Source organism: Scyliorhinus torazame, chromosome 13 (genome assembly GCF_047496885.1).
Source record: "Scyliorhinus torazame isolate Kashiwa2021f chromosome 13, sScyTor2.1, whole genome shotgun sequence".
Classification (NCBI taxonomy): domain Eukaryota; kingdom Metazoa; phylum Chordata; class Chondrichthyes; order Carcharhiniformes; family Scyliorhinidae; genus Scyliorhinus; species Scyliorhinus torazame.
Genome location: NC_092719.1, coordinates 181,917,085 through 181,944,842, shown reverse-complemented (window position 1 = coordinate 181,944,842; position 27,758 = coordinate 181,917,085). Strand labels below are relative to the sequence as shown.

Genomic DNA, 27,758 nt, shown 5'->3' with positions numbered 1-27,758 from the left:
GCATGGCAGTAAAGGGAAAAATTCATATGTGAGTGGATTAAAGAAAAAAGGAGCATTAAAGAAATGTAAAAAGTTGAGAAAACGTACAACCTTTACAGTTTTACATTCAATTTATACTCATTATTTAATTTGTGGATCACAAAGGATTGCGACCCATGAAACTTTATAATCTTCTATCCTGTACAAACAAGGTCAGTAAAACTATTAAATGCTGCAGTATTGGGATTATATGCAACAGTTGGTAGAGCAGTACTTTATTTTCTTCCAAATATTCAGAATAAAATGTTACTGTATATTTTTAATATTGCTTCTGAGCAAGATTGTGAACTGGCAGAATTTGCATTATCTGTGTTAGAAATCCAGATGAGAGCTTCTAGCAAGTAACCTGCCTTATCATGGCCAAGGCTAAGGAATAAAGTCTGTACGCTAAAGGACTCCTGTGTGTATTTTCTATACATGTCTAAGCAAGTAGATCATACATTTGAGAACCCGTTTTTTTTTAATTGTTAATTTTTTCAATGGCACCTGGTTTTGGATTTTCCTTTCCGTGGTAGAAGACAACTGTCAAAAGTGAATGTTCAGCTTTAGTGAGATAATTACATGATAATATGTGTATCTAAAACAAACTCCCTGGGAAATAGTGTCAAAATTAAATACAAAAATGCATTGCATTTTCAGAGGGTACAAATCAGAGTGGTATGTAGTTTAGTATATATTGGTCCATGAAAGTTTGTTACTTTAACGCAGTCTGATTTTATTAACCAGATAAAAACTTCAAATTCTGAAAGGATTTTGATCTGGGTGCCTTGGAGCTAGCACAAACTACAATTTTTTGCATTCTCTTGATATTATATAATACTGTAGACTCTTAAATTTGAATAGTTTTGGTACACTTGAAAGTAAAATACGTACGAGATTTACCTGTGCTGCAATTGCTAAACAGCCATTGTGTTCTTGGTAGTGAATCCTTCTTGAATTCTCAGCATTCTTTATGAAAGAAATAGACCACTTTTCATTGTTGTTTAGATAACAGCTCTGTCTGTTATCTGTGTGAATCAGACAGTGTGTATAGTGCTAGTTTGTACAGTCACAGTCTGAAGCATGGCAGTGACGAAATCAATCTGACACTTTCACAATATGGAGCTTTATCTCAAAGCACACACAGCACATTTGCTAGTCATAACCCCACATTTTAATGACTGACGCATGCGGGAAGCAATTTCAATTTTTTTCTGGAAGGGATAAATGAGTATCCAGTTAATACCAATCATGAATTCAAGCCAACTAACAAAATTGATGCTACATACCCTGTTCTTGTTTTGCATGTTCTGCAGTTTGAAATGCAATAATGAGCCAGTTTGTACACACACATCCGGATAGAGCTAATCTAAGAAAGTTCATTGTGCATTTTTGACGCATCTACCAGTTGAATCTGAATTTATCCAGCTTGCTGCCGTTCTGTCCTTAAACTAATCAGTCTTAATGCTGTTAAATTCCCTCGGATCTATTACAAATAATCACAGCTTTTATGCCTGTTTTAAGAAAAGTACTGGTTATAGAGTTATACAAGCAGAAACAGTATAAATAAAATATTCATATAAAAATAGTCTCTTACAAAATATATTCTCTTAACCTATGGTTCCTTTTTCCACATGATGGGATTTGTCTGGAGTATCAAATTTGATAATCTTTAGTTCAAATGGTTTATAATTAGTTGACATCTCAAAATGAAAAATAATCAAGTGTTTACAGTAGTTTAAATGATCACAACCAGTTTGATTTTCCAGACAACGAGCAGCAAAACAGCAGAAGATTTACAAAAGATGCCTGCTTTTGTCAGTAAAAGCCTGATGTTGCAGGACACAGAACGTTCCTGCAAACAGCTGTTAGAAATATACGAGCAAAACCTAATACGTACAGCCAAACAAATCAAATTCTTGCTGCATCTAAAGAAATTATTCCACAAAGGAAGTAAGACTCTTTCTTTGTAGAATTATCCCAAGGAAAGTTCTTTTAAAATAAATTAATATTAGTTTCTTTTTCTCTAAATATATTGTTAAATATTGTCGTTACTATTTACTTAATGTTGCTGGTATAGTCAGTCATTATGCCCAAGTGCCCCAGTCCACCATGGTTTTCTTAATGGCTGTGAAAAAATGTGGTAGGAAAGAAAAAGCTGATAAGTCAGTGTCTATGGGAAACTGAAAACAGTGATACTTGCTGTAGCCAATCCTGTGAGATCCAGACAGGCAAGACAAGCAGAAGCTTTTCACAAATGCAGAAACCTAAATCTGCATAATCCACACTCAAAGCAGAAATTCTCACAGGGGCATTGTCAACCCTGTCCTGTTTATAGTCCATATTTAAATGGTGTGTTTTTTTCAAGCGAAGTTACTGCTGAACTTCACTATGGCTCTTTCAACCTTGTGCCATTTTCTGTTCAGACCTGGATTTATTTCAATGCACTAATTGAAATAGGCTTTAGGTATTTGAATTCTGTGTGGTATATTTATGGAGATGGCAACAGGTGCTTCTCTTTGTAATCCAGTTGGGCTCATCAATCTGGCAACATTATCAGACAGGGATCCTCAAGCTTTTGCATTCTATATGAAAGCGAGACATTATTTGCAAACTCACAGCCACTAGATTGAGATCATGTGCAAATTTAGGAATATTTTCTTTGGAGGGTATGACTCTCCTCCCTATAAAAGATTCAATATCATTTACATGTATAAACTTCTGTTCTTTCACTACAAGTGTTGCACTTGACATAACAGCACCAATGGAATTTGCAGTTGCACTGCCAGACTCTGGAATACTGGTGAGTGTTGTATCCCCGTCCACAACACATCAAATCACAACTGTTGTTTTGTGAGGATGTCTTGTTACACATTCTTCCCTGTGTCCCAACACTCCCAGTGATTGGATCCTCCTCGCAGTAGTTAGGAGATTTCTCAATGTACACCAAGTCTGTAACCATCGGTTTACGATATGAAAGTGGCTTTTTAATCTTCAAGAAGACTGGTCGCTTGTTTCGATGCGTCCTTACTGGTTCAACTTGAACTGCTTCATTGTATTTTTCTTTCAGGATGTAGCCCAGCTCTCTGAATTTGGGTAGCATGGTCCAGCATGTTTTAGTGGTACACGATCCAGACACTCCATGACATTTGCATTCCAATTTCATATTTTCTCCAAGGATCTAGAATAAAATAAATGCAATACATGTAACCAAACCCACGATAAAGCAGTCAGCCTATGCAGCATTTGCACCATTTGAGAATTCTAAATGTATTATAACACTGACTGAATGGGTACTAATGAGATGAAAAAGCAGTGTAGATAAATAAGATTCAGCCAACCAGACTAAGAATCAAGGATTCATTTCTGACCACAATTCAACTAAAATGTCAGAATCATAGAATTTACAATGTAGAAGGAGGCCATTCAGCCCATCGAGTCTGCACCGGCCCCTGGAAAGAGCACCCTACTTAAGCCCACACCTCCACCCTATCCCCGTAACCCAGTAACCCCACCCACACTTTTTGGACACTAAGGGCAATTTAGCATGGCCAATCCACCTAACCTGCACATCTTTGGACAGTGGGAGGAAACCGGAGTACCCGGAGGAAACTCACACAGACACGGGGAGAACGTGCAGACTCTGCACAGACAGTGACGCAAGCCGGATATCGAACCTGGCACCCTGGAGCTGTAAAGCAACTGTGCTAACTACTGTGCTACCGTGCTGCCCACTTAAGTCACGATCAAAAATTATGGTTACTGTAGTCTATTAGAAATCTAATAGAAGTTACAAACAGACTTGGGGCAGCACGGTAGCATAGTGGTTAGCACAATTGCTTCACAGCTCCAGGGTCCCAGGTTCGATTCCTGGCTTGGGTCACTGTCTGTGTGGAGTCTGCACGTTCTCCCCGTGTGTGCGTGGGTTTCCTCCGGGTGCTCCGGTTTCCTCCCACAGTCCAAAGATGTGCAGGTTAGGTGGATTGGCCATGCTAAATTGCCCTTAGTGTCCAAAATTGCCCTTAGTGTTGGGTGGGGTTACTGGGTTATGGGGATAGGGTGGAGGTGTGGGCTTGGGTAGGGTGCTCTTTCAAAGAGCCGGTGCAGACTCAATGGGCTGAATGGCCTCCTTCTGCACTGTAAATTCTATGAACTCTATGATCTATGACTGTTAATAGAGCCTTCTGAGAAATGGTAGTGTTAAATATGGGCGACACAGTAACACAGCTGCTTCACAGTGCCAGGGTCCCAGGTTTAATTCCTGCTTGGGTCACTTTCTGTGCGGAGTCTGCACGTTCTCCCGTGCCTGCATGGGTTTCCTCCGAGTGCTCCGGTTTCCTCCCGAAAGATGTGCTTGTTAGGTGAATTGGACATTCTGAATTCTCCCTCAGTGTACCCGAACAGGTGCCGGATTCTGGGGACTAGGGGATTTTCACAGTAACTTCGTTGCTGTGTTAATGTACACCTACTTGTGACAATCATTAAGATTATTATTAAAAACATTTTTAAAGTTGTTTCTCCTGATATCATCACTTTGGCTGTTTGCCAGAAATGCTGATCTTTGATTTGATCCTTTCTCCTGTTAAAGATTAACTGAATGACTAAATCAGGTAACCACTGGCCACCCCCCCCCCCCCCACCCCGAGGTGAAAGTTAGCACATTTTGGGGAACTGAATAGTACACTCTTTCTTTTATTTATTCTTTCACGGGTGTGGACCAACATATATTGCCCGTTAATAATTGTTCTCGAGAAGGCGGTGGTAAATTGTCTTCTTAAACCATTGCAGTCCATGAGCTGTAGCTATAGCCACAGTGCTGTTAGGGAGGAAATTCCAGGATTTTGACCCAGTGACAGTGAAGGAACTGTGACATATTTCCAAGTCATGATGGTGTGTAGTTTGGAGAGGAAGTTGAAGGTGATGATGTTCCCCTGTATCTGTTACCCTGGTCTTTTGAGATGGCAAAGGTCATGGGTTTGGAACGTGCTGGCAAAAGAGCACTTATGAGTTGTTGTGTCCTGGTTGATGGTACACAACACTGCCACTGTGCATTGTTGATGGAGAGAGTGAATATTGAAGGTGGTGGACGAGGTATCAATGAAATGGACTGCTTGTCCTGGATGGTGGCAAGCTTCTCGAGTGTTGTTGGAGCTGCACGCATCCAGGCAAGTAGAGAGTATTCCATCACTGATATGTGCCTTGTAGATGGTGGACAAGCTTTGGGGTGTCAGGAGGTGTCTTGTACACCGTACAGTTTCCAGCCTCTGACCTCTCCCAGTGTTTAAATGACTGGGCCAGTTGAGTTTCTGGTCAATAATAACTGCTAGGATGTTGATAGTGGGGATTCAGCAATGTTAATGCCAATAAATGTCAAAGGGCAATGGTTAGATTCTCTCTTGTTGGAGATTGAGATTACCTGGTACTTTTGTGGCATGAATGTTATTTGCCACTTGTCAGACCAGCCTGGGTATTCCCCACACAAACTGTTTCAGTATCTGAGGAGCCGCAAATGGTCCTGAGCATTGTGCAATCATAAGCAAACATCTCCGCTTCTGGCCTTACGATGGAGTGAAGGTCACTGATGAAACAACCAAAGCCTAGGACACTACCCTGAGGAATTCCTGCAGAAATGTCCTGTGACTTCAATAATTGTATTGCAACAACCACAGCCATTTTCCTTTGTGCTAGGTATGACTCCAACCCATGGAGAATTTTCACCCGATTCCCATTGACTCCAGTTTTGCTAGGTTCCTTGAGCCACTTGATGTCAAGGGCAGTCAGTCAATCTCACCTCACCTCTTGAATTCAGTTATTTTGACTATTCATGGAACAAGGCTGTAATGAGGTCAGAGTGGCCCTGGTGGAATCCAAACTGAGATTCAGTGAGTCTGTTAGTAAGTGCCGCTTGATGACACTATCGATGGTCCCTTCCAAGACTTTGCTGATGATTGGGAGTAGAATGTTGGGATGGTAATTGGCCCGGTTGGAATTTCCCTGTTTTTTGCGTACAGGACATGAGAAGAAAGTAACTTCCTTCTGCACAACATCCAACTGCACCGCATTATGCAATAATGGAGAGTCAAGAAACTAGATGTGGGAAATGGAATGATTACCTTAGGTGGGGTTAAGTTATATTAAAATGCAAGGGGCGGGATTTTCCGAAACAGCGGCTAAGTGTTGACGCCAGCTTAAACACCGGAGCGTTTCACACCGGCGTCAATGGGCCCCTTGGCCCAGCGATTCACTTACCTGAAGGGGGCTAGCAGGGCGCTGGAGTGCTCCTCGCAGCTCCGGCTGCCGATACAGGGCCCTGCACTTACAGCCGCGGGTTCGCGCAGCATGGCGGACCCACACAGCAAGCCGATCCCGAGCATATAGGCCCCCCCAGATGACATGCGCCCGCCGATCGGTGGCCCCCAATCAGAATCCTGGCCATCCTGGAGGACCCCCCCCCCCACCCCGGTGACGGATTCCCCCACTCTCCACCAGGGCGGCCGCGGCAGCCGCCACTCCGAGTGCCCGGCGGATAGAACCATGTTAGAACCACGCCGGCGGGAACTCGGCCAGCTGCCAGCGGAGGATTGCCACGGGGGCCTCTTTCAATGGCCCCGACTGGTGGCGATTCTCCGGTCCGCGGTCCCGATCGCGGGTCTGACGCCCCATTCTCCGCCCCTGTGCGAGTGCAATTTTGGCACGGAGGCTCGGAGAATCCCGCCCCAGATGTTTCAATTTACACCTTATTCATGTTTTATCTGCTCTGAGAATGTTTAATTTTGATTCTGATTGTAAAAACTGAAAATTTTTCCCATCCTTAGTAGGAATAATGTTCTCTGTATTTATGCATTTTCCAAGATGGCATGGTGGTGCAGTGGTTAGCACTGCTGCCTCACGGCGCCGAGGACTCAGGTTTGATCCCAGCCCCCGGTCACTGTTCATGTGGAGTTTGCACATTCTCGCCATGACTGCGTGGGTCTCAGTCCCGCAACCCAATGATGTGCAGGGTGGATGGATTGGCCACGCTAAATTGCCCCTTAATTGGATATTTTAAAAATTATGCATTTTCCCACTATAGCACCGCCGTCAATCGGTCTTTATTGTTCTTTAATTCTACTCATAAACTGCCTGTTCACCCTGACTGAAATCCTTTCTCTCCACTGCTGTGATTGTGGCTTTTAGAAATATTGCTCTTCCACGTGCTTTTTTCTTTTCCTTTCTTCCTGTTCTTTCGGAAGATTCCATAACTTGGAATATTTAGCTCTCGGGCATGCCCAGTTTAGAGCCAGATCTCTGACTTGGCTACAACTGCATGTCCTTTAAGAATATGTGCTGTATACTCATGATCTTTATTGCTAATGATACATGCATTTGCACACTAAAATGTAGTGGATAACCGTCCCTATTCTGGCCTTGTGCCCTGATAGTGTATTTCTCACATGTTTTCACCTATCACACTAGGTGGCCGATGTGATGCACATTGCTACACAAGGAATTTAATAAGTTTATATCTTTCATCGCTCCCACTTTATTTTTAACAGCTATTTTATTATTACTTTTTCTATTCCCAGGGTATTTACATTATCCTTATCCATTTGTGTACTCTCATCTCTTTATTTTCTCTTTATCTCATATTTACTAGCCAAAGCTTCTTTAGGTGCATCCACACCAGCAGTATAACTCCCTCATGCCCAAGTACTGATGCTAGTATCCCATGAGAAGCAACCTCTACTTTACACATTAGTCTTTTACAGATATATTGGCTCAGGTAATAATCCGGAGATTACCACCCTTGAGGTCTTGCTTTTAATTTTACGCCTTGTTTCATTTTTTTTTACTTTTTTAAAATTTATTCTCAGGACATCAGTAATTTATTGTCCATCCTGAGTTAGCCCACTTGCTACAGCACTTCAGATACAGTGATGTTCATTTGAGACTGGAGTCACATGGAAGCAAAACTTGGTAAGAACAGGAGGTTGCATTCCCGAAAGAACATTTACGGCTTCATGGTCACATTTACTGAATCCAGTTTTCTATTTTCAGAAATGTTTTTTTTCCAATTGAACTCAAACCCATTCAAACTCCCCTGGCAGGATTTGAACTCACATTCCCAAGATTATTGGTCTCGTCCTTTGACTTGCATATCCACAAATAAAAGCCTCTTACTCTCTCAGCATGAACTCCTCTTTGTTGTTTCCTATGCGTTGCTTCCAATAGGGATGACAACAACTGGTCATTCCACCTATTCAGGTTATTCATGAACCTTCTCAATCTTGCCCCTCGCCTGAGGTGTGGTGATCCTCAGTCAGCTCTCAGTCAACCACCAGTCCCCTCTCCCCCTCAAAGGGGAAAGCAGCCTATGGCCATCTGGGACTTTGAGGACTTTACTTTATTTATTCCTCTTCCATTTCCAAGTTCCCTTCGAACCACTTAGAGATGCCCATTTGGAACAACTTTTTGATTCAGAAGCAAGAGAGCTCTGATTTGAGTCATGAGGACCTTAGAACAACTATACTAAGTGTGTAGATGAAGGTAGAGCAGTTGATGTCGTATACATGGATTTTAGTAAGGCGTTTGATAAGGTTCCCCATGGTCGGCTCATGAAGAAAGTAAGGAGGTGTGGAATAGAGGGAAATTTGGCCAATTGGATAAGTAGCTGGCTATCACATAGAAGACAGAGGGTGGTGGTGGATGGAAAATGTTCAGACTGGAGACCAGTTACCAGTGGTGTACCACAGGGATCAGTGCTGGGTCCTCTGCTATTTGTGATTTTTATCAATGACTTGGAGGAGGGGGCTGAAGGGTGGGGCTGAAGGGTGGGTCAGTAAATTTGCTGATGACACCAAGATTGGAGGAGTAGTGGATGAGGTGGAGGGCTGTTGTAGGCTGCAAAGAGACATTGATAGGATGCAGAGCTGGGCCGAAAAATGGCAGATGGAGTTTAACCCTGATAAGTGCGAGGTGATTCACTTTGGTAGAAAAAATTTGAATGCGGATTACAGGGTCAAAGGCAGGGTTCTGAGGAATGTGGAGGAACAGAGAGATCTTGGGGTTCATGTCCACAGATCTCTGAAGGTTGCCACTCAAGTGGATAGAGCTGTGAAGAAGGCTTATAGTGTGTTAGCGTTTATTAACAGGGGGCTTGGGTTTAAGAGCCGCGGGGTTATGCTGCAACTATACATGACCCTGGTGAGACCACATTTGGAGTATTGTGTGCAGTTCTGGTCACCTCATTATAGGAAGGATGTGGAAGCATTGGAAAGCGTGCAAAGGAGATTTACCAGGATGCTGCCTGGTTTGCAGGATAGGTCTTATGAGGAAAGGTTGAGGGAGCTAGGGTTTTTCTCTTTGGAGCGGAGGAGGATGACAGGCGACTTAATAGAGGTTTATAAGATGATGAGGGGGATAGATAGAGTGGACGTTCAGAGACTATTTCCTCGGGTGGATGTAGCTGTTACAAGTGGGCATAACTATAAGATTCAGGGTGGGAGATATAGGAGGGATGTCCGAGGTAGGTTCTTTACTCAGAGAGTGGTTAGGGTGTGGAATGGACTGCCTGTTGTGATAGTGTAGTCGGACACTTTAGGAACTTTCAAGCGGTTATTGGATAGGCACATGGAGAACACCAGAATGACAGGGAGTGGGATAGCTTGATCTTGGTTTTGGACAATGCTCGGCACAACATCGAGGGCTGAATGGCCTGTTCTGTGCTGTACTGTTCTATGTTCTATATTATTCGACTCTATTAGAGCATATTTTTTGCTTTATCTTTCATTTTCTACAGACCAGAATAGTTACCATCTTAAAATCAATATCTGAGAATCTTACAAACATCGGTAAGTCATTGACCAGAAACGTAACTGGACCAGCACATAAATACTGTGGCTACAAGAGCAGGCCAGAAGCTGGGTGTTCTCAGTGAGTAATTCACCCCCCTAACCCTTTCCACCATCTACAAGGCACAAGTCAGAAGTATTATGGAATGCTGTCCACTTGCAAGAGTGGGAATGTAACAACTATTCCCCATTTCCAATTCCCTTGTGGAGAGGCCCATGCCTTCATTGACAACTTTACACAACAGCTGTAGCCCGCAATGGAATCTGGTGAATATTGAATATTGGTGAATACCTTCCATTGCGATGTTATCAAAGCAGCGCTACTGGATACTACACTTTGGCACAATACCTCGTAATGCCTTGTATAAAGCTGTATTAGGAACCCTTGTATAAAGCTGAATTCAGACCCCTTGTATAAAGCTGTATTGAGAACCCTTGTATAAAGCAGTATTGAGAATGACTCTAATAAATTAAGGCGCTGCCCTTTCTTTTGGGACCTGCGATTGCACCTCAGGTCATAGATAAAACACATTATAGGGATGGAGTAGAAGAAACGTCACCCAGCGACTAGCTGTGGTGTACCTGACCAAGGGATTGTAGATTCTGACACTGGGGGGGTAAATCTCTTGCAGAAATCTCACCTGCCGCCAGTACATAGTGGCAGCGCTGGTGACAGCTACTTAAAAATTATCTCTTAAACAAAGGTGTTCAAATCCCCAACGTCACCTTAAAATACTCCCCAAGTGGACCAGCACCAATAAAAAGTAGAAAACTCAAGTTTCAATTCCACTTATACTCCAGTTCCCCATAAAGATCAAAGGGCACATTTCTCAGTTGCTACACTTGGACATATTAGATTGCCATAGCAAAACATCAGGGAACATATGGCTGAAAGGACCACATTTTGACTTTTCCAATCAAATTTAAGTTTGAAGTAGGAGGTTTTAAGGGTGAGTGATCTTTCGCGTTCAATATTTCTCTGTCCTGTACCCAAGTGATCCAACACACCCAATCTGAGCGGCAGTGAAATGAATCCCATGCATCATTAATCTCAGATGGTTTACTTGTCAGAGCAACAGAGAAGGGCTGGAGCAATCCTTAACTGTACACTGAGGAATGAGTAAGTAGTTTCAATGCATTGATGCATTGTTTTACATCTTGGTCCATTTATCATGACTAGGGATAAATACTACGAACATGAGAAATGGCAGCAGGAGTGGACCATACAGCACCTCAAATCTGCTCCACCATTTAATAAAATCACAGTTGATCCTCCATCTCAACTCTAACTCCTGCTGGATCCTGACAGCATCAATTTGAAGAGCAGGTGACTATAGGTGACAAGAATATACCATTCCACTGTCTAAATGTTGCTCTTCAAATGCTTATTGTCAACAGTGGATTTGTTGTCAATATATTTACATCCATGTCTTCGCAGCTACTAATTCCCGAGCACTAATATCATTTCTGAACAAGTGCGCAAATTCCAAAAGTTTAGAATACCTTCCACTTTGGAAAACAATACAGTGCAATGACAAAATGTTCAGGAACTTTTCAGTGTGTGTATAAAATAACATTTTAAAACTCATATAAGCATTTTTTCTGTGATTACGTTTTGCAGGATAGAAGTAGCTAAAGTGAGCATTGTCCCCTTAGAGGATGAGGCAGGGAATTAATAATAGGGAATGAGGGCGGCACAGTGGATGGCACAATGGCACAGTGGTCAGCACTGCTGCTTCATGGTGCCAGTGACCCGGGCTCAACTCTGACCTTGGTGACTGTCTGTGTGGAGATTGCACATTCTCTCCGTGTCTACGTGGGTTTCCTCCGGGTGCTCCGAATACCTCATACAGTCCAAAGATGTGCAGGTTAGATAGATTGGCCATGCTAAATTGCCCCTTAGTGTTCAAACGGTTAGGCAGGGTTACGGGGATAGGGCAGAGGCATGGGCCTACCTAAGTGGGGCTGCTCTTTCAGAGGGTCGGTACAGACTCGATGGGCCGAATGGCGTTATTTACAATGCTCTATCATTTATTGCATTTTTACTGTTATTCATTGTGCCTTGTGCTTTTGCCTTTTATTAACATTTACTGCCCTTTTACAGTCATTTACTCAGCCTCTCTTGCCTTTTATTGCTTTACTATCGTTGATTGCATTTTAACTGAGTCATAATTACTAAGAAAATGGATTTTCCATTGTAGAAATTAGGTTCTCAAAATGAGTGAGGGAAGAATCTTTTATTTGAAGCACTATCTTTGGTAAAGCATGAGCTCAGCATCCACTTCAGGTAACTGGCTTCTGCAGATTAATTCTTGAGAGGGTTCACCTATCTGCACCCGATGAACCGGTATATGTTTCAGCCTCACAACTCGTACCTGTCACCCACTTGACATCTTGCCACCATCAATTACTTCACATACCTATGCCTTTATCCCCTCTTTGCGATTTCCAACTATACTCTACCATCTCTCACATTCTCCGCCACAAGATTCTATAGCTTTTCCTGCTTCATGGCCACCACTTTCACCTCCATCCTATTGCATGCCTCCACTACTGTGACTCCATCTCAAGCGCTTTCTCCCTTTCCTGATTCCTCCTCTCAACTATTGATGCAGTGTCCATGCTAAAATGGTAAAATGGCAGCGAATAACTTGAAACCAGTTGCTGGGTCACAGCCGAGTGCGCAACTCCACCACTTTTCTCGATTGCATCTCACATGGCCTCTTCCATTAATTTATTTTCTCAATATTCAGAGAGCCAACAATCTGTTTTCCCAGTATATCAATATTCCACCACCATCATCCCAATGCTCCCACACCCCAAAACCCTTCTCCCATTGGTGCCACACCTGGCACTTCTATCACATTACTTCCAGACCCCACAGTCCTCCACCAGCACTGCACTATCCAAGGACCATCCCACTCCACCTCCCATAACAATGCTCCCACAACTCTCCAGTCTTCATATCCCTTACCTTCTGCTCTGGATTCCTTTAGACCATCCTACTAAAGCTGCTGAAACTATATCACCTGTCCCAACTTTGAGTACTTCCACATGTCCCCTACCTGTGTACAATCTGGGGCATCTTTTCTGCCATGTTCCTCTGGATCCCTAGTGTTTTTTCAAAGTAAAGCATCAAATTCATTACATAGCTAAATAAGTAATAATCAATCAACTTCAAACCTGATTACAAATAGGACACAATTACATCACATAATTACAGCACAAAGCACTGCTAACATTCCTGTAATATACTGTGATGATTAGCATGTTAATTTATTCAATCACTGGAAAGCATTGTCCTTGATAATACATCGTAGCAAGCAAAAAGCAGAAATGTCCTCTGCCTCACTGTGGGCAATATCATGAGTGATCGGTTAGCATGTTTGTGTTTGTCAAACTTAAACTGCCATATTTCAAAGTGCCACATGTGTGTAAATTAAAGAGGAAAACAAACAGTAATTTCATGTTGATTTCAGAAATTAATGGGAATGGGTCGAATGTTATGGCCCCATCATAGCGTGGCCGGGGCTGTAAAATGCAGCAGCCGTTCAAAGGTCCACAAACTTCGGCGGGACCGTAAGATCCTTCCAGCGGGAATGGCCTTGAATTGCAGCCCAATAAGCACGCCCACAATCTGCAAAGCTTCCCCAGGGGTAGGGCTGGGAGGTCACTCATCCCTCACCTCTCCACTGTACTGTGTTAAGACTAAACATTAATTTAAAAGAAAATCCTTTCCATACCTCAATAGATAAATAATTATCCATCCCTCTATGTATGTACAGATACAGTGCCAAAAAAATGAATCTATTTTCTGTCTCTTCCAGATGCAGTCCATCGACATTCGGACTCAATAATTCAGGGGCCTCAATATTTTTTAATTACGATGGAATGACAAGAAGTCCAAGGATACAACTAAAGCAACTGTAGTCTCTCAGCAAGAACAACACTCTGATCCAGACATCGATCATCCCCAGCATTATTCCCCTTCCCAAAAACCTTCCTATGCATTCACAGGGGATGTTTCACCTGTTTTTTTCACCTCCTCCCTACCTATCATTCAGGGCTCCAAACACTTCTTCCAGTTGAAACCTGCGTTTAATTGTACCTCTTTCGATTTAGTGTACCGCATTCACTGCTTACGGTGTGGTCTCGTCTTAGAATTGGGAGACCAAAAACAGATCAGGCGGCCCTTTTGTGGAACAGCCCCAGTTAGGCAGCAAGTGTAATTCTTCGCCAGCCATTTTAATTATCAACGCCAATCTCACTCTGGCCTTGGCCACTACACTGCACAAATATAGGTCAACAGAGGCTTGAGGGGCAGCACCTCACCTTTTGATTAGACACTTTACAACCTTCCCAATTCAACATGGACTTCAACTATTTTAAATTATAAACACTGCTCACGTTTTTTCTCAGATGGAAGCTGCTGGCAAAGATTCTCTTTTTGCAATTTACACCTTCTCTAGACTGAGCTTTTGATCTTTACTTGTCCCATTACCATCTCCTTTTGCCTTACACCATTGTCCCTTTTGTCATTTGATTCCTCATATCTCTATCCTATCACAGACTTTCTCTTTTGTTCTTTCTCCCCCCCCCCCCCTCCCCCCCTCCAACACCCCCCTCCCCCCACCACACACCCTTCCTCTACCTCTGTACTGGCTTGAATCCTGTTACATCCCTAGCTTTTTCCAGTTCTGATGGTAGGTTGTTGAGATGAAACTTTAACCTGGTTTCTCTTTTCACCAATGGTGCCTGACCAGCATTTGGGGTTTTCTTTTTCAAATTTCAGATTACCAGCATTTGCTACCTTTTGCTTTTACACGTATATGGAACCTTTAGTCAAGAAATAAAAACAAAGGCACTCCATAGAAGGCAAAAATTGAACACAAAGGCAAAGAAGGATAAATTAGAAGGAATAACAAAAGTTCAGTCAAAGAGAAACCTTAAAGGAGGAGGGCTGAGGAGAGAATTCCAGTCTGGTATCTAGATAACCAAAGCATAGTTACCAATGGTGCGACAAAGAGAGGTGGCATATATAACAAACAGGAGACAGAAGGCTGGAGAAATCAGGAGCATTATACTACTGGGCAAGTCTACTGGGCAGGGAGGTTTGAGGCTATGGAAGGATTTAAACACGATTAGCATTTTTGATTTGAGGCGCTGAGAGACTGGAAACCAATGTACCGCATAGATGGATGTTTTCAGCTTGTGTGTGGAAGCTGTCAAGGGTAAGCATGTAAACGAGAAAAATAAAAGGACTAAGGATAGATGCTAGGAGGACTCAGAAGGTTAAAGTGCAGGGATTAGAAGTGAAGTCATTGTTTGGGCAACCATTACGTCGGTAAGAGGAACCAAGAAAGATTGAACTGACCAAGCAGAACAACAGATGAGCAATATTGGAGGAGCATGTTGCAGTGAACATTGTCACTGGTTATAAATGGGTCAAGGCTAACACAGAGGGCAATTAATTATGGTCACGGTTGCTGAGAATATCATTCATAACTTTAATACAGACCAGTTAATTTTTGTGGAGGAGTGGAAACCTGATGGAGTTGAATGAAAGGAGTTGCAGGAACAGTGGAAATGGATCCGTGAGGCAGTAACATATTTAAGGATAATAACCAGGAAAGGGAGATTGGTGATGGGCCAATATTTTGTAAGGACACATGCTCAGCAATAAGAGATTTGATAAAGGTGTTCAAAATCTTGCAGGGAGTAGACCGAGTAAGTAGAGAAGGTTCACAAACCAGAGGACACTGAGTTAAGGTGATTAGCAAATGAACCAACGGAAAGATAGGAATTCTGTGCAGCGGGTGTTTAGGAGATGGAACACACTGCCTGAGTTTGCTGCAGACAAATTTGATTGCAGCTTCAAAAGGAAATTAGATGAACTCATGAAGAGACACAATTTGTAGGGTTATAGGAAAAGGGCTGGGAGTGGGATTAACTGAGTTGCTCTTGCAGTGAGCAGCCATGGACGTGACAAACCGAATGGCCTCCTTCTGTGTTGATCTAGTGACATGTGTAGCAGAGAGTTGGATAGTCCCCAAGGAGAAGACACTATTTATAATGTCAGCAAGTGTGGGAGCTGGGAAGAGGAGTTGGTTTGTCAGTGGTTTCTTTGGAATTACAAACCCTGAGCTTCCTAAACATTAGCCACTATCATTCGGAAGAAATCTAGGAAAATGTTGACTCAGACATAAAATAGGAACACACCATTTGCGCAAACATTCCATTTTTCATAGGCATTCAGGAAAGATCATCCAGGTTCAAAATGATCGCATAGCCCTTCTTGGACTCACACTGAAAAGAGGCTTACACCTCACTGAACCTTCCTCTTGCCTATATTTGCACTCTCTCTCCTGTTTAGTTATTGGTTACCTCTCAACTAGCTACAACATGTAGCACAAAACGGACATCACTGAAATAAGCCTGGTATCTCAAAAAGCTTCAGGTCATCAGGGTGATGCAGCTGTTTCACAAATTCCACATCACTCAATGTAACATATTCCACTACTTTCTATCTACTGCTACCTCTAACACACAAAGGTGTGCCCCAAGCTCCTTACAACTATGTCTCCAAAGTCTAAAAATCTCTGACAGACAGATCTCCTCCTTCTGTTTAATATCCATCTTCACATCAACCAAGAACACAAAAAAACAGAATGGCCAGGGGCTACCACATAATGACAGAGGAATGGATAGGTTATTAAAGCTGCTCCTCGATAATCAAATGCAGCAGAATCCACAGGTAGTAAACTAAAATCATGCATGCAACATCATACAATCCCAATGATTTCTGGAATTGTGGGAATTGCTATAGATACATACTTGTTATGGACATTTGAATGCTTACAACGCACAGACAACCCAGTGCCCAATCTCACGTCTTGCATTGTATTGTGTTGTGTGATGTCCAGAAAACGAGCCATATGAGCAGTGTTTTTTGTTCTTTGTTGGTTACATTATTAATAGCTGTGATAGCTTACGCTCATATTCTTCTGTCCCCAGCGAACCAACTTAAAATACTTGTGCGATACATTGAAATCTATGCAATTAACATATGGTTGGAACTGAGAAAGCACAAAAAACATCTGGGGACTGATCCATAACTTACCTTAAGGTCTTGAGCTCCATCATATATACGGATTTTGCAGGTGAACAGGGACTTTTGGAGCATTATATAGATTTAGTGCTATTAATTTCTTTGACACAAGGCAGTGTCTGATAGCATCGAATGATACTGGGACCTGGTATATATCATGTAACAGAGGAATGGATTGCATGAGGAAGAGTACAGTACCTCCCTATGGCAGCAACACAACATTTTGGTTTCTCATGTCACCTGTCTTTGTGATCTCGATGAGGAAAATTAGGATACGTGTTCGCCAAATTAGCCGTGGAATTTTTTGCTGTAAATAAAGTTGGGCCGGAATCTTGTGCTCTCTGGTGGTGAGCTTGGAGACGGGAAGGGCATTTATTGGGTGGGATGGTGGCATATTGGAACCCTGCTATCTTTCCACCTCTGCCAGAATTAAGTTCTGGGTGGGAAAGCCCATGGTTAACCTTCCTGCCCCGCTGCCAATTGAGGCCTCAAGTGGTCAATTAATGACCACTGAAGAGTCTCATCCCACTGCTGCTGGTATTAACCCAGATGCAGACAGGTCTGTTGCCATCAGGCGTGCACTACAGGTAAAATTGTCAGCTTGTCACCTATTCAGTGGGAGGGGGTTCCCTCAACAATAGACACACTGCCTGATCAAGGGATTGGACATCAGGAAGGCGGGTTCCTGTTGAGAGTCATCCCCCCTGCCCTTGCTGTCAACCTCCCTGCATCCTTCTCCCCGCCATATTACCCACCTGTGACCTGGCTCTGTCTGTAATCCGGGGACTCCGGTGCCGATCCTTCTGGCAGAAACCATGGCCACTCTAGTTGCTGACCACGAGAATTGATGACCTTTGATTGGCTAGCAGCTCTCAGCAGTCAAGACCTCCATTATTGAGGTCTTGATTCCAGGGATAGGCCCACCAGAGTCTGATTGGTATGTGCTTCGGCAGGCCTTCTGAAAAGAGACAATGTGGATCTCTACCCTGCTCTCCAGATAGCATTGAGACCCTGGATGCCTCAAAAGACTCCACCCGTGGATTATTCTTAAATTAATTGAATTGTTTTTTTTCTAGTATCGTGCAACATTACGATGGATTCTGCATATTGTCATTGCATTTGATTATTCTCATATTATTAAATGTCCAGCTATTTGCAAAGATAAATTAGAAATGAGGGGCTTCATTCAGTTCACTTCATGGTCCTGGAGGGAGTGAAGTGTAGATTTACTAAAATGATACCTAAGGGGGTAGCAACAAGGAGAGGTTTAAGGAACGAGGATTGTATTCCCTTAAACTGAGGAGGTTAAGAGATGGTTTGATCAAAGCTTTCAAGATATTAAGGAAATAAAGGAAACAAATAGGGTAGATAAGGGGAAATTACATCCACTAGTTGGGGGGTCTAGGACTAGACATCATACTGGAAAAATTAGAACCAGCCCTTCCAGGAGTGAAATTAGGAAGCACTACTTATTGCAAAGGGTGGGTGAAGTTTGGCATTCTCTTCCGCAAATGGCAACTGACACTAGAACAACTATTAATTTTAAAACTGTGATTTGTATTGAGGTTTGGATCAGCTGTGTTCTCATATAATGGTGGAACAGACCCAATTGGCTAAATGGAACCCTCCTGTCCCAAGTTCAACTTTCCATTGAAACTTATTCCCTCACCATTACAGCATGCCATGTGTAGATCACCCTTTGCTTGAAGAGGCACTTCCTGACATTATCTCGGAACCCACCTTTGATGCCCCAAAGCCTACAGTTTTAGTTTCATTTGAAATAATGCCCCAAGTTAACTTTTTCTGATGTACTTAGTGTGTTTTTATACCTCTTTAAAGTTGTCTTTCATTTACTTTCTTTCAAGGCTGAAGAGTTTGCTTTTTTCTAATCTTCCGACAAGAGAGGCCAGCCTCACTGGCCCTGCCATGCACTGCCTACAAGCCTATAGCTCAGTGCTCCAAACTGAATGCAGTACTCAAGCTGCAGTTTTACTGAGCATCCTACAGTTCAATTATACTCTGCCAATAATTTTTTGAGATATTGGCTTTGTTGATTGCCGCAAGTTGAGTCTACTATCACTTCCAATCTTTGAGCTTCTTGGTAAGCTTGTCTGACATTAATCATTCAAATATGAATGCCGCCTATTTTTTCCTTTTTGCTCTAAAAAACCTTATACTTATGCCTTTTTAATTACATCCGTTATAGTTCTGCGGAATTGCTAATTTCATCTAAATTATTCTGCTTCATCAGCCTCAACTGACCCTGCTCCCTCTAGTCTTGATGAGCTAGCATTGCATTTCTGTATCAAGGTTGTTTGTGTAGAATAGAGACAGAAATCTCCAAGCAATAATCCTCAAAGCACTCCACACAGTACATCTCCACAATCCATACTGTTCCACTAACTATACCTGGCGCTTTCTCTCTTCCAGTCAATTCCCTCGTTTTACCTTATGCTTGCACAACAGATTTTCATGTTGAGCTACATTGAAGGCTTTCTGCGTCTCGAGCTGCATCTACACGCTTTCCGATGTACACTTGAGCAATCCCTTCCTCAAAAATGTCAAGAAGGCGTGGGAAATAATAATATCATGCTGTGGTGTTATGCAATTTTGAATATGATAACGTGGCATTGGTAAAGTAGTTATGGAAGAAAATCATGTGGTTAGAACCAGGTGATAATCTGGAGCCCTGAGGCATCCACACATCTATCATCAAGCTTTCAAGGGGGTGTGATCATTTTTTTTAAATATAAGAAAGGAAAGTTTTGTCTCATTTTTCTAACTATGGATAATGGGGAAATTATCGGATTCCTCCTTATAATATTATTCCTTCAGTGCTAGGTGCCTTAAGATATGCCTGAGTAATAGTTTATGACATAATTAATGAGAAACAAATATGATGTTATAATTGAGAAAATGGAATGATAGATGCACAATTAGTCTTGAAGTATCTTTCATATAATATATTATATATATTATTGGACTCTTGCATTAAATGCCATTATGATGAAGTTGTAACTTTTCTCACTCTTAAAAATAAAAGGATTGCTAAATTCCTTTATGATTATAGTACCTTTTTTTATATGTATAAAAGCTACCATTTTTCTTTCTCTGGTTTTATAACATAATAATTGCCTTTCTTGTAGCCTATCCAAAATATACTTTGCTTCAAAACATGAAGTAATTATTTATAATCTATGAGTCACCATATCAGTTAAAGTTGAAGGGCATTTTTCAAAGCTTGAATACAAAAGTCTACCAGCCCAAGTGAAAATAATATATGCACCATTAGTTTCAGTGTCTTTGTTGGTGATTTATATGTGTTCCAGATTGATTGTGCACAAGGGGAAAAAGAGCTTTAAAAGCAACTGGTGCCAGTGAAAAGTAGGCAATGCAACCATATTGCTTTGCACTGCTGTGAATTCTCAGCTCAGTAGTCAGCCTAATGTCATCTTGAAAAATGATGTTAAAATTGTAAACTACAACTGCAGAAACAACAACCATTGCACTTCCAATCAAACCACCAAAATCTTATATCGAGACAAATTCACAGTTTCAACAATCAGAACATAGCTTGGGTTTTAGCATCTTAGATGATTGTGAAAAATGCATATTACCTCAGCACCCTTTTTAGTTACATATTTGGTTATGCGGATTTAGACTATTAACAATATCGTTGTGTGTGAGGATATGATGTTTTCCTTTTAAACCCATTTTCACCCTGTACTTTCTACACAGTGGCACAAAAATACGACACTGAATGTTTCATAAAATCCAACAATTATCTGAAATAAATTTAGCAACGAATCACATCCGGTGGCACAGTGGTTAGCACTGCTGCCTCACAGCGCCAGGGACCTGGGTTCATTTCCAACCTCGGGTGACTGTCTTTGTAGAGTTTGTTCATTTTCCCTGTATGTGGGTGGATTTCCTTTGGGTGCTCTGGTTTCCTCCCATAGTCCAAAGATGGGCAGGTTAGATGAATTGGCCAGGCTAAATTGCCCCTTAGTGTGCAAAGATGTGCAGGTTAGGTTAAGGGTTATTGGGATAGGGTGGGGAAGTGGGCTTGGGTAGAGTGCTCTTTCGGAGGGTCGTTGCAGACTCCACGGGCCAAATGGCCTCCTTCTGCGTTGTAGGGATTCTATGAACATTTTCTTTTCCCCACATGTTTGGCTGTATGGAATTGTGCAATGGAGATCCTCAAAACCCAAAGAACGAATGTGATCTAGAATTCCGGTTTAAAGTTAAAACCATCTTTTAAAATGGTTCTGCATAAATAATATTGGTGAAAAGTATTTATCTTGGATAATGGAATTGTGCATATGTTATGTCATTCTGTTTGCTTGGGAAACACCTCGATATTAATACCTAATTAGGTTAGGTGGCTATGCTAAATTGCCCCTTAGTGTCCAAAGGGTAGGTGGAGTTATGGGGATGGGGCGGGGGAGTGGGCGTGGTTAGGGTGCTCTTTCAGGGGTTCAGTGCAGACTCGATGGGCCGAATGGCCCTCTTCTGCACTGCAGGTATTCTATGATTTTAATTGTTATTTCATTTGTGTTCCATTTCTTCAAATATAGTTGAAGGATCAGAAAATGCAACATATATTTTTTGTTACTTCTTTCCATTCAAGACAAGTGGCGATCAGTCTTACCTTGCGCCCTGCTTCATTGTTGTGCAGGTTCATCAGAGTCCTGGCATTTTGTTTGATTTCTCTTGCATCTACAAACACTTTGGAGAATCCAATTCCATATCTGATGTCCGCAGAACAGCCTCCCCATTTCCAGCCTTCCTCCTGGTTGTAGTGGCCCTGTTTGTCTTTGTCACAGCCGCAGTCACTCAGGTTTCCCTGGGTGCATGCAGCAGTAATGGCATGAGCTACTCCGGCAGCAATAATAGCATAAGTGAAGGCTGCTTCTCTGCTTCCTGTAATCAAGATATTGGGACACACGTATTAGTTTGCTTAATAGCACCTCATGTTTTACTTTCTTTTTTACAAAAAAATATACATTTAGAGTATTTTATAGAAGTCTTAATTTAAATCTCAACAAAGACATCAAGTTTGCAACTCATAAAGTTCACTAGTTTCAGGTCAAATCCAAAGTGATGGAAAGAATATTGTGCCTGAGTTATAAACATATTTTACAGCCTTGACAAAGGGTCACCTGGACTGGAAACGTGAGCTCTCTTCTCTCCCTGCAGATGCTGCCAGACCAGCTGAGATTTCCCAGCATTTTCTCTTTTAGATTAAAAATACTTAAATGGTTACAAGAAACTCGGGTCAACGTCAAAAGGTAGAAAACACATCAGACTGTGTTCACTGAACATCATGCCAAACTATAAGTACAAACTATCAGATAGAAGGCTACCTCGGGCAAACGATTATTCTCAACGGTGTTACAGTGGGAGATAGTTCATTACACTGAATGCGACTTTTTTAAAGGTTTCTTTTTTTAAAAATCACATTCCAAAGTCGTTCATCACACATCCAATAACATGCTGCTCGTGTTTTGCTTCGGCCTTAATTACAAAGCACCGAATTGTCATCTGAGTTAACAAAAGCATCTTGCGTTCTTGCCTTTGTGAAATTGTTGGCAGTTGTATGTATGGCTCTGTACGTATGTTAACAGTCTGCTGGTTCACATCCTTTATTTCTGGATGAAGTTGAAAGGTGGCAACTTCCGGCAATAAGGAAGTCGGGGACGAGAATGAGTCACACACACCAAGTTGGGGTGAGAGCTGGACAGTTGAAAATTGAGGATTCGCCTCAGAGCGATCATCACCGCAGTCGATATTCCACCATGGCGGGTGTGTGCGTTGTTGAAATGTGCGTCTGCATCATGTCATTGGCTGCACCTCAATGCTGTGCATTCTGAATGGAGTCGCCTCCAGACCATCATCTTGGGGACCTGCAGTTCTATAATTTGCAGCGAGACCCTTTGAATGTGTACCGCTGAGATTACATTTACACACATGGGAAAACAGGAGCCGCCGCAATAGATAGCAGGAGGTAATTACCCCCCTCACAGAAACAGGACATGATTCCTAAACTCCCATCCTTTATTCCACGGATTTTTACAAAATCAGGATAAACATATCGACTGACTCAGAGAGGCACGTGATTTAGAGCCAGGTAATTGGCTCTGTGTCATGGGCTAAGGGTTTGTTTATGACGAAACTTACACCTTCTTTGAAGTCAGACTTGATCAAATGTTTACCGCATTACGCGTCTAAGAGTCAATAATCACCGGGCGTTTCAAAGGAAACTGCTGCTTTGGCGGACGCTCAAGTTTGACAATGATTTGAATAAACTGCCCATGCTGCAAAGACTGGTAGCATTTGTCTGCTGTTGCTAAGTTGGTGTTGCTGATTCACATGGGTGGGAGAGTAGCGCTGCTTAAAGGGATTGGCAAAGACCCGGGGGTCGTCACAGGAGTTAACCCCAATAGCAAAACAAAATCTACCCACCTGTAGAAAGTGAAAGGGCTTTTTGATTGTTTCGTTTTAGAGGCCCCAAAATATGAGATTTGGGTTACTTTCAAAAGCACAACTTGAAGGCACACTTTGGTTTATTCTTAAATAAAGCGAGTAATTAAAAATGGTCTATCGATTCTTCTGGTGAGCCAGATATTGACTATGGCATAAAGGACCCATAAACAGCCGCGTGTTCAAAATTGTAACCAACAGAAATTGACATTTTACTCAAAATTCGACATGTCTATTTGGACAAGTTGACAGGACTGGTTCCAGAGAGGGACTGGTTGTGATTGGGTGATTCTAAGCATACCATGTGAAATTGGCCAGACTGTGGAACATGAAGACTATAGTTTGTTTTGCTTATTGCCTGTATATTTCAGACCCAGTTCCCTGCTATCCAGTGGTCTTATATCGATATCTTGCACCGTGGCAGGTTGCAATAGACGGCAGAGTTTGCGTTCTCAAACATACCAACTCTCAGCTCCTTGCCAAAGACGGTTCTTTCGCCGAGTGCAGAGCAGTTCCAGCGGCCGTATCGGAACTGGAATTGACACTCGTTGATTCCCATCTGAGCCCCTTCCCCGATGACGATGATGGCATCGGGGCGACTCTGACAGATCGCCCGCTGACGAGGTGCCAGTCCCGGTATCTTGCTGCAGATAATGTTCACACCCAGCGCCACCACCGAGGAGAATCCGCTGTAGTGAATAGAGGCAGACATTGAGGAAGAGAGCAAGCACCACAACTAATTATTAACCCCAAACATGTAATTCGCTGCATAAATACAATCGAGTCATTTTAAAATCATAGATGAGTGTTTCCTGATAAGGTTCGACAGTATCTTGTTTTATGATCTCGTCATTTCCATGGGTTTAGTCGTATCCAGTGGGCCATTCAGCTAACTTTGTTTGTCCAATTCTTTTGATAGAAGGTTTACTTTGATCGATATCAACAACTGAGCAGAAATAGCATGGCTTTTCAAAGCTCCTCTCCTATCTGTAAAGTTTTATTTGGAACGCTAGGGTTTGATCAGGTCAGGTAAATCTAAACACTGATGAGCGAGGGTCTTGATGAAGTGAAGGAGCTCGCAGCCTCCATTTATCTTTGGGATGTGGTACACAGTCCGTCCCGGGAAGTCCGCCACATGACAGAGAATATGGGAGACAAGTGGCAAATGCTGTGGCATTAAAATAGCAAAGAGCAAATGATGTACCTCACTGGATACTAAACAATCTCACATCAATCAAAACGTGCAACTTGCTTTTGAACACTGTTGGCGTTCATTTGATCAATTCGCCTGCATTCTGATATGAACCGGTTGAAATAAACCTGCCCACCTCTCAATGTGGCCCCGTCTATACAACGAAACTTGTTAACTTATTCAATCGAGTGATAACCTGGGGCTGGTATTGGGCCAATCGCGACAATATTCCGGCTGGAGCAGTTCTGACACTTCTGTTTCAGGAATTCTCTTACAAACTTCCCCCCTCGAACAGTTTACCCGATCTGTACATGCCCATTTTAAGAGTTGTGCTGGAAGAGATGAAGTGATCTCGGGGCAGAAAGGGGTTAAATCTGCACGGCAGTGCCATCCCATTCTGTATTTAGTGCTCGATCTATAGGACGGGCTTGGAGAACGCGACTGTGCACATCTGAGCTATCTCACTGTGTTATTTGTTCGCTCCGAGTCTCCATATCAATCTATGTTTCCCCAGGAGAGAGAGAGCCCGGTGCCAACAACAAAAAAAGGAACCGCGTTTCCTGCTCCTATCTGCATTAAACTCCTTCATTACTCCCAGGACAGCTAGACACAGCTAAAGCCAGCTCCGCCAACTGCACCGTATTTCACATTGACCCATACTAAGAATAACCTATATGATTTAGTAATGCTGCTGGGTGAATGTTGGGGTGGAAGTTGAAGTTACAGGTTCCGTGCAGTATGGGTGGTGCACTTTGAGTCCAGGTTAGGGAATATAAAAAACAACATCGTTTTATTCTGCAGCCCCGCACCATACTACAGAACCGTTCCCACTTCGCTTTCCTCAAGGCAAACGCTTCGTGTATGATTTAACTCGCACATTGCTTTTCTTAATGGCTCACTCCTGATAGAATGATCTCTCCTCAAGAGCGTGTGTTAGGCAGACGCAACTCGGCGAGTTTTCAGGATTTAACCGCACCAGCAAACTGTGTTATTAAAGTCACACACACATACAAAAACACAATCATATCGTCAAAGCCTGCAATGAAAAAAACACTGACACGTCGAGACACGGCGGTCTTTCCCCGAAAACCGACTTACCCGATTTTCAGATACACGATTCCCACGCAGAGGAAGATGTGAAAAAGCCAGCGCCTGGTTTTCCTGTTCATGGTCTGAAGTTGTGTGTGTGTGTGTGTGTATGTGTGTCGCTGGATGCAATTCTTTTCCTGCAGCTTAATCAGAATCCCAGGCAGAGACAGTCCAGGGTATTTTGGAAGCAAAACTGACCCTTGTGATCTCAGCTCATGCACCCAAAGTAAAAACGACACCCCCCTCTCTCTCCCTCCCCACCATTGTAAATCCCAGCGGAGAATCGATATCCTGCGCTCCTGGTGTTTTTTTTTACAGATTAACCATCATCTGTATGCGTGTCACACGTCTGGAGATTGCAATGCGAGGCTGGGATGGAAATCACACCGGGTCTCAGGCATCCGCCACAATGAGACGCCGGATCTTCCCCCCCAGGTTCTATATATCTATCTAATCTATTTGGGCGTGTTCGCTGCGAAAACGTACCAGACCCACACAGAATACCTTTTGAGTGCACACACTCACCTTTTTTTTTCTCCGGGGAAAGTGGGAGGGGGAGGAGAGAGAGAGAGGGTGTGTTGTTGTGTGGGTGGGGGGGGGGGGGGGGGGGGGTTGCTAACCAAGAACGTGCGGCATTCTGTGTGGATGATCTAACCACTTGCCATTTTCAATGGGTGCAGACCCCATTCAGTTTGCTGAGGACGAGCTGGTGCCGGGGAGCTGGAGGGGAGGTGGGGAGTTGGATATGATTTGGGACATTTAATGAAGACTTTGTTTTGACTAATTTGGGTACTGCAAGGTGTACTGTACCATGAGAGCGATATTTTCACTGCCGAATCACTCTCTATCACGGGTAGAATTGCAACCCCGTAGCAAGCACTGTCCATGTGGTATTCTGCTTCAGTTTTGTGGATATTTGATAGGGGGCTTTTCATCTTAACTCCCCCCCCCCCCCCCCCCACCCCTCCTCTCCCATTGAGCACATTAGATTGTGAGGCGTCTGCCACAGGGTGATAGAGATCCTGCCAAGAGATTTTATAAAGCAAAGGGATTCTCCTGCTGTGTGTATCATAGAAAGGGAACTGAGGCACTTTTGTGACTGACCCCCCCCCCCCCCCCCCCCCCACCACCCCTTGACGTACCGCCCTCTCTACTCCTTCAGTCCTTACCATTTGTTAGATTTCAGTTTTTTTTTAAATAAGTCTTCTGGCTCCCCCCCCTCCCCCCCCCCACCTCACCCTCCGCACCCCCCCCCCCCCCCCACCTCACCCTCCGCCCCCAGCCTCGGCTCACATTTTCCGAGTTCAGAATGAATAAGTTGTCCCTCCGGATCTGTGTCACCAGACGACGCTCACTCTTTCAAGGGTCCTCAGACAGGAGCAGGGCAGGGTGGTGGGCTGGGCCCACACTCCAGCAAAGTGTCCCTCAAGCCACACTCCAGCAAAGTGTCCCTCAAGCTTTGTCAATGGGAAGCACACTCCGTTGGGAATGGGTGTCAAGACGCGTGCGTTCAAAGATTTCACATTGCTGGGCAGTGATTCATCTGAATCCGAGGTGTTTCGTCGTCCCGATCAAGTTCACCGACAGACAGATATAAATACCTGTTTTATAATTGGAAAATTCGGACTGCAAAGATTTCAAGAGGGAAAAGCGATTGCGAGAAATATTTGCCCCCCAAAAATGTAATCACTTATTGCAGTTAAGTATAATGACCTCAAATCAATTGAAGCGTAATAACACATTACACGTGTTTTATGTGCACCATATAAACATGCATTTTCAATTCCCTCCTTTACACGATGCCACCTTCACTATTCACCAGGCTTTTGCCTGGGATGGCAGGATTGTCATACCAGGAGAGATTAGGTGGACTGGGCCTAATCACTGGCGTTTCGAAGAATGAGAGGGGCTCGCACTGAAATGTATCAAATTCTGACAGGGCTGGACTGACTGGATGCAGGGATGGTTTACTCTGGCTGGGTGGGGGGGAGGGTCTAGAACAAGGGGTCGCAGTTTGAGGTGGTGGGGTAGGCCATTT

At 43.0% G+C, this 27,758-nt stretch overlaps 1 protein-coding gene across 1 annotated transcript; it reads right to left on the bottom strand.

Moving 5' to 3' along the window:
* Nucleotides 1-1,128: 1,128 nt before the first annotated feature.
* Nucleotides 1,129-26,170, bottom strand: wnt7aa (wingless-type MMTV integration site family, member 7Aa). The gene is made up of 4 exons (XM_072472531.1): nucleotides 25,730-26,170; nucleotides 23,902-24,128; nucleotides 21,608-21,879; nucleotides 1,129-3,199 (listed from the first exon to the last, which is right to left on the bottom strand). Exons 1-4 carry the CDS (start codon nucleotides 25,798-25,800, stop codon nucleotides 2,720-2,722), a joined length of 1,050 nt encoding a protein of 349 aa, XP_072328632.1. The 5' UTR covers nucleotides 25,801-26,170; the 3' UTR covers nucleotides 1,129-2,719.
* Nucleotides 26,171-27,758: the final 1,588 nt, after the last annotated feature.

Coding starts and splice junctions, on each gene's coding strand:
- wnt7aa (XM_072472531.1), bottom strand. CDS start 25,800: ATGAACAGGAAAACCAGGCGCTGGCTTTTTCACATCTTCCTCTGCGTG. Junction 24,129..25,729: donor ATCGTGTATCTGAAAATCGG/GTAAGTCGGTTT, acceptor TATTCACTACAG/CGGATTCTCCTCGGTGGTGG. Junction 3,200..21,607: donor ACAATGAAGCAGGGCGCAAG/GTAAGACTGATC, acceptor ATTTTATTCTAG/ATCCTTGGAGAAAATATGAA.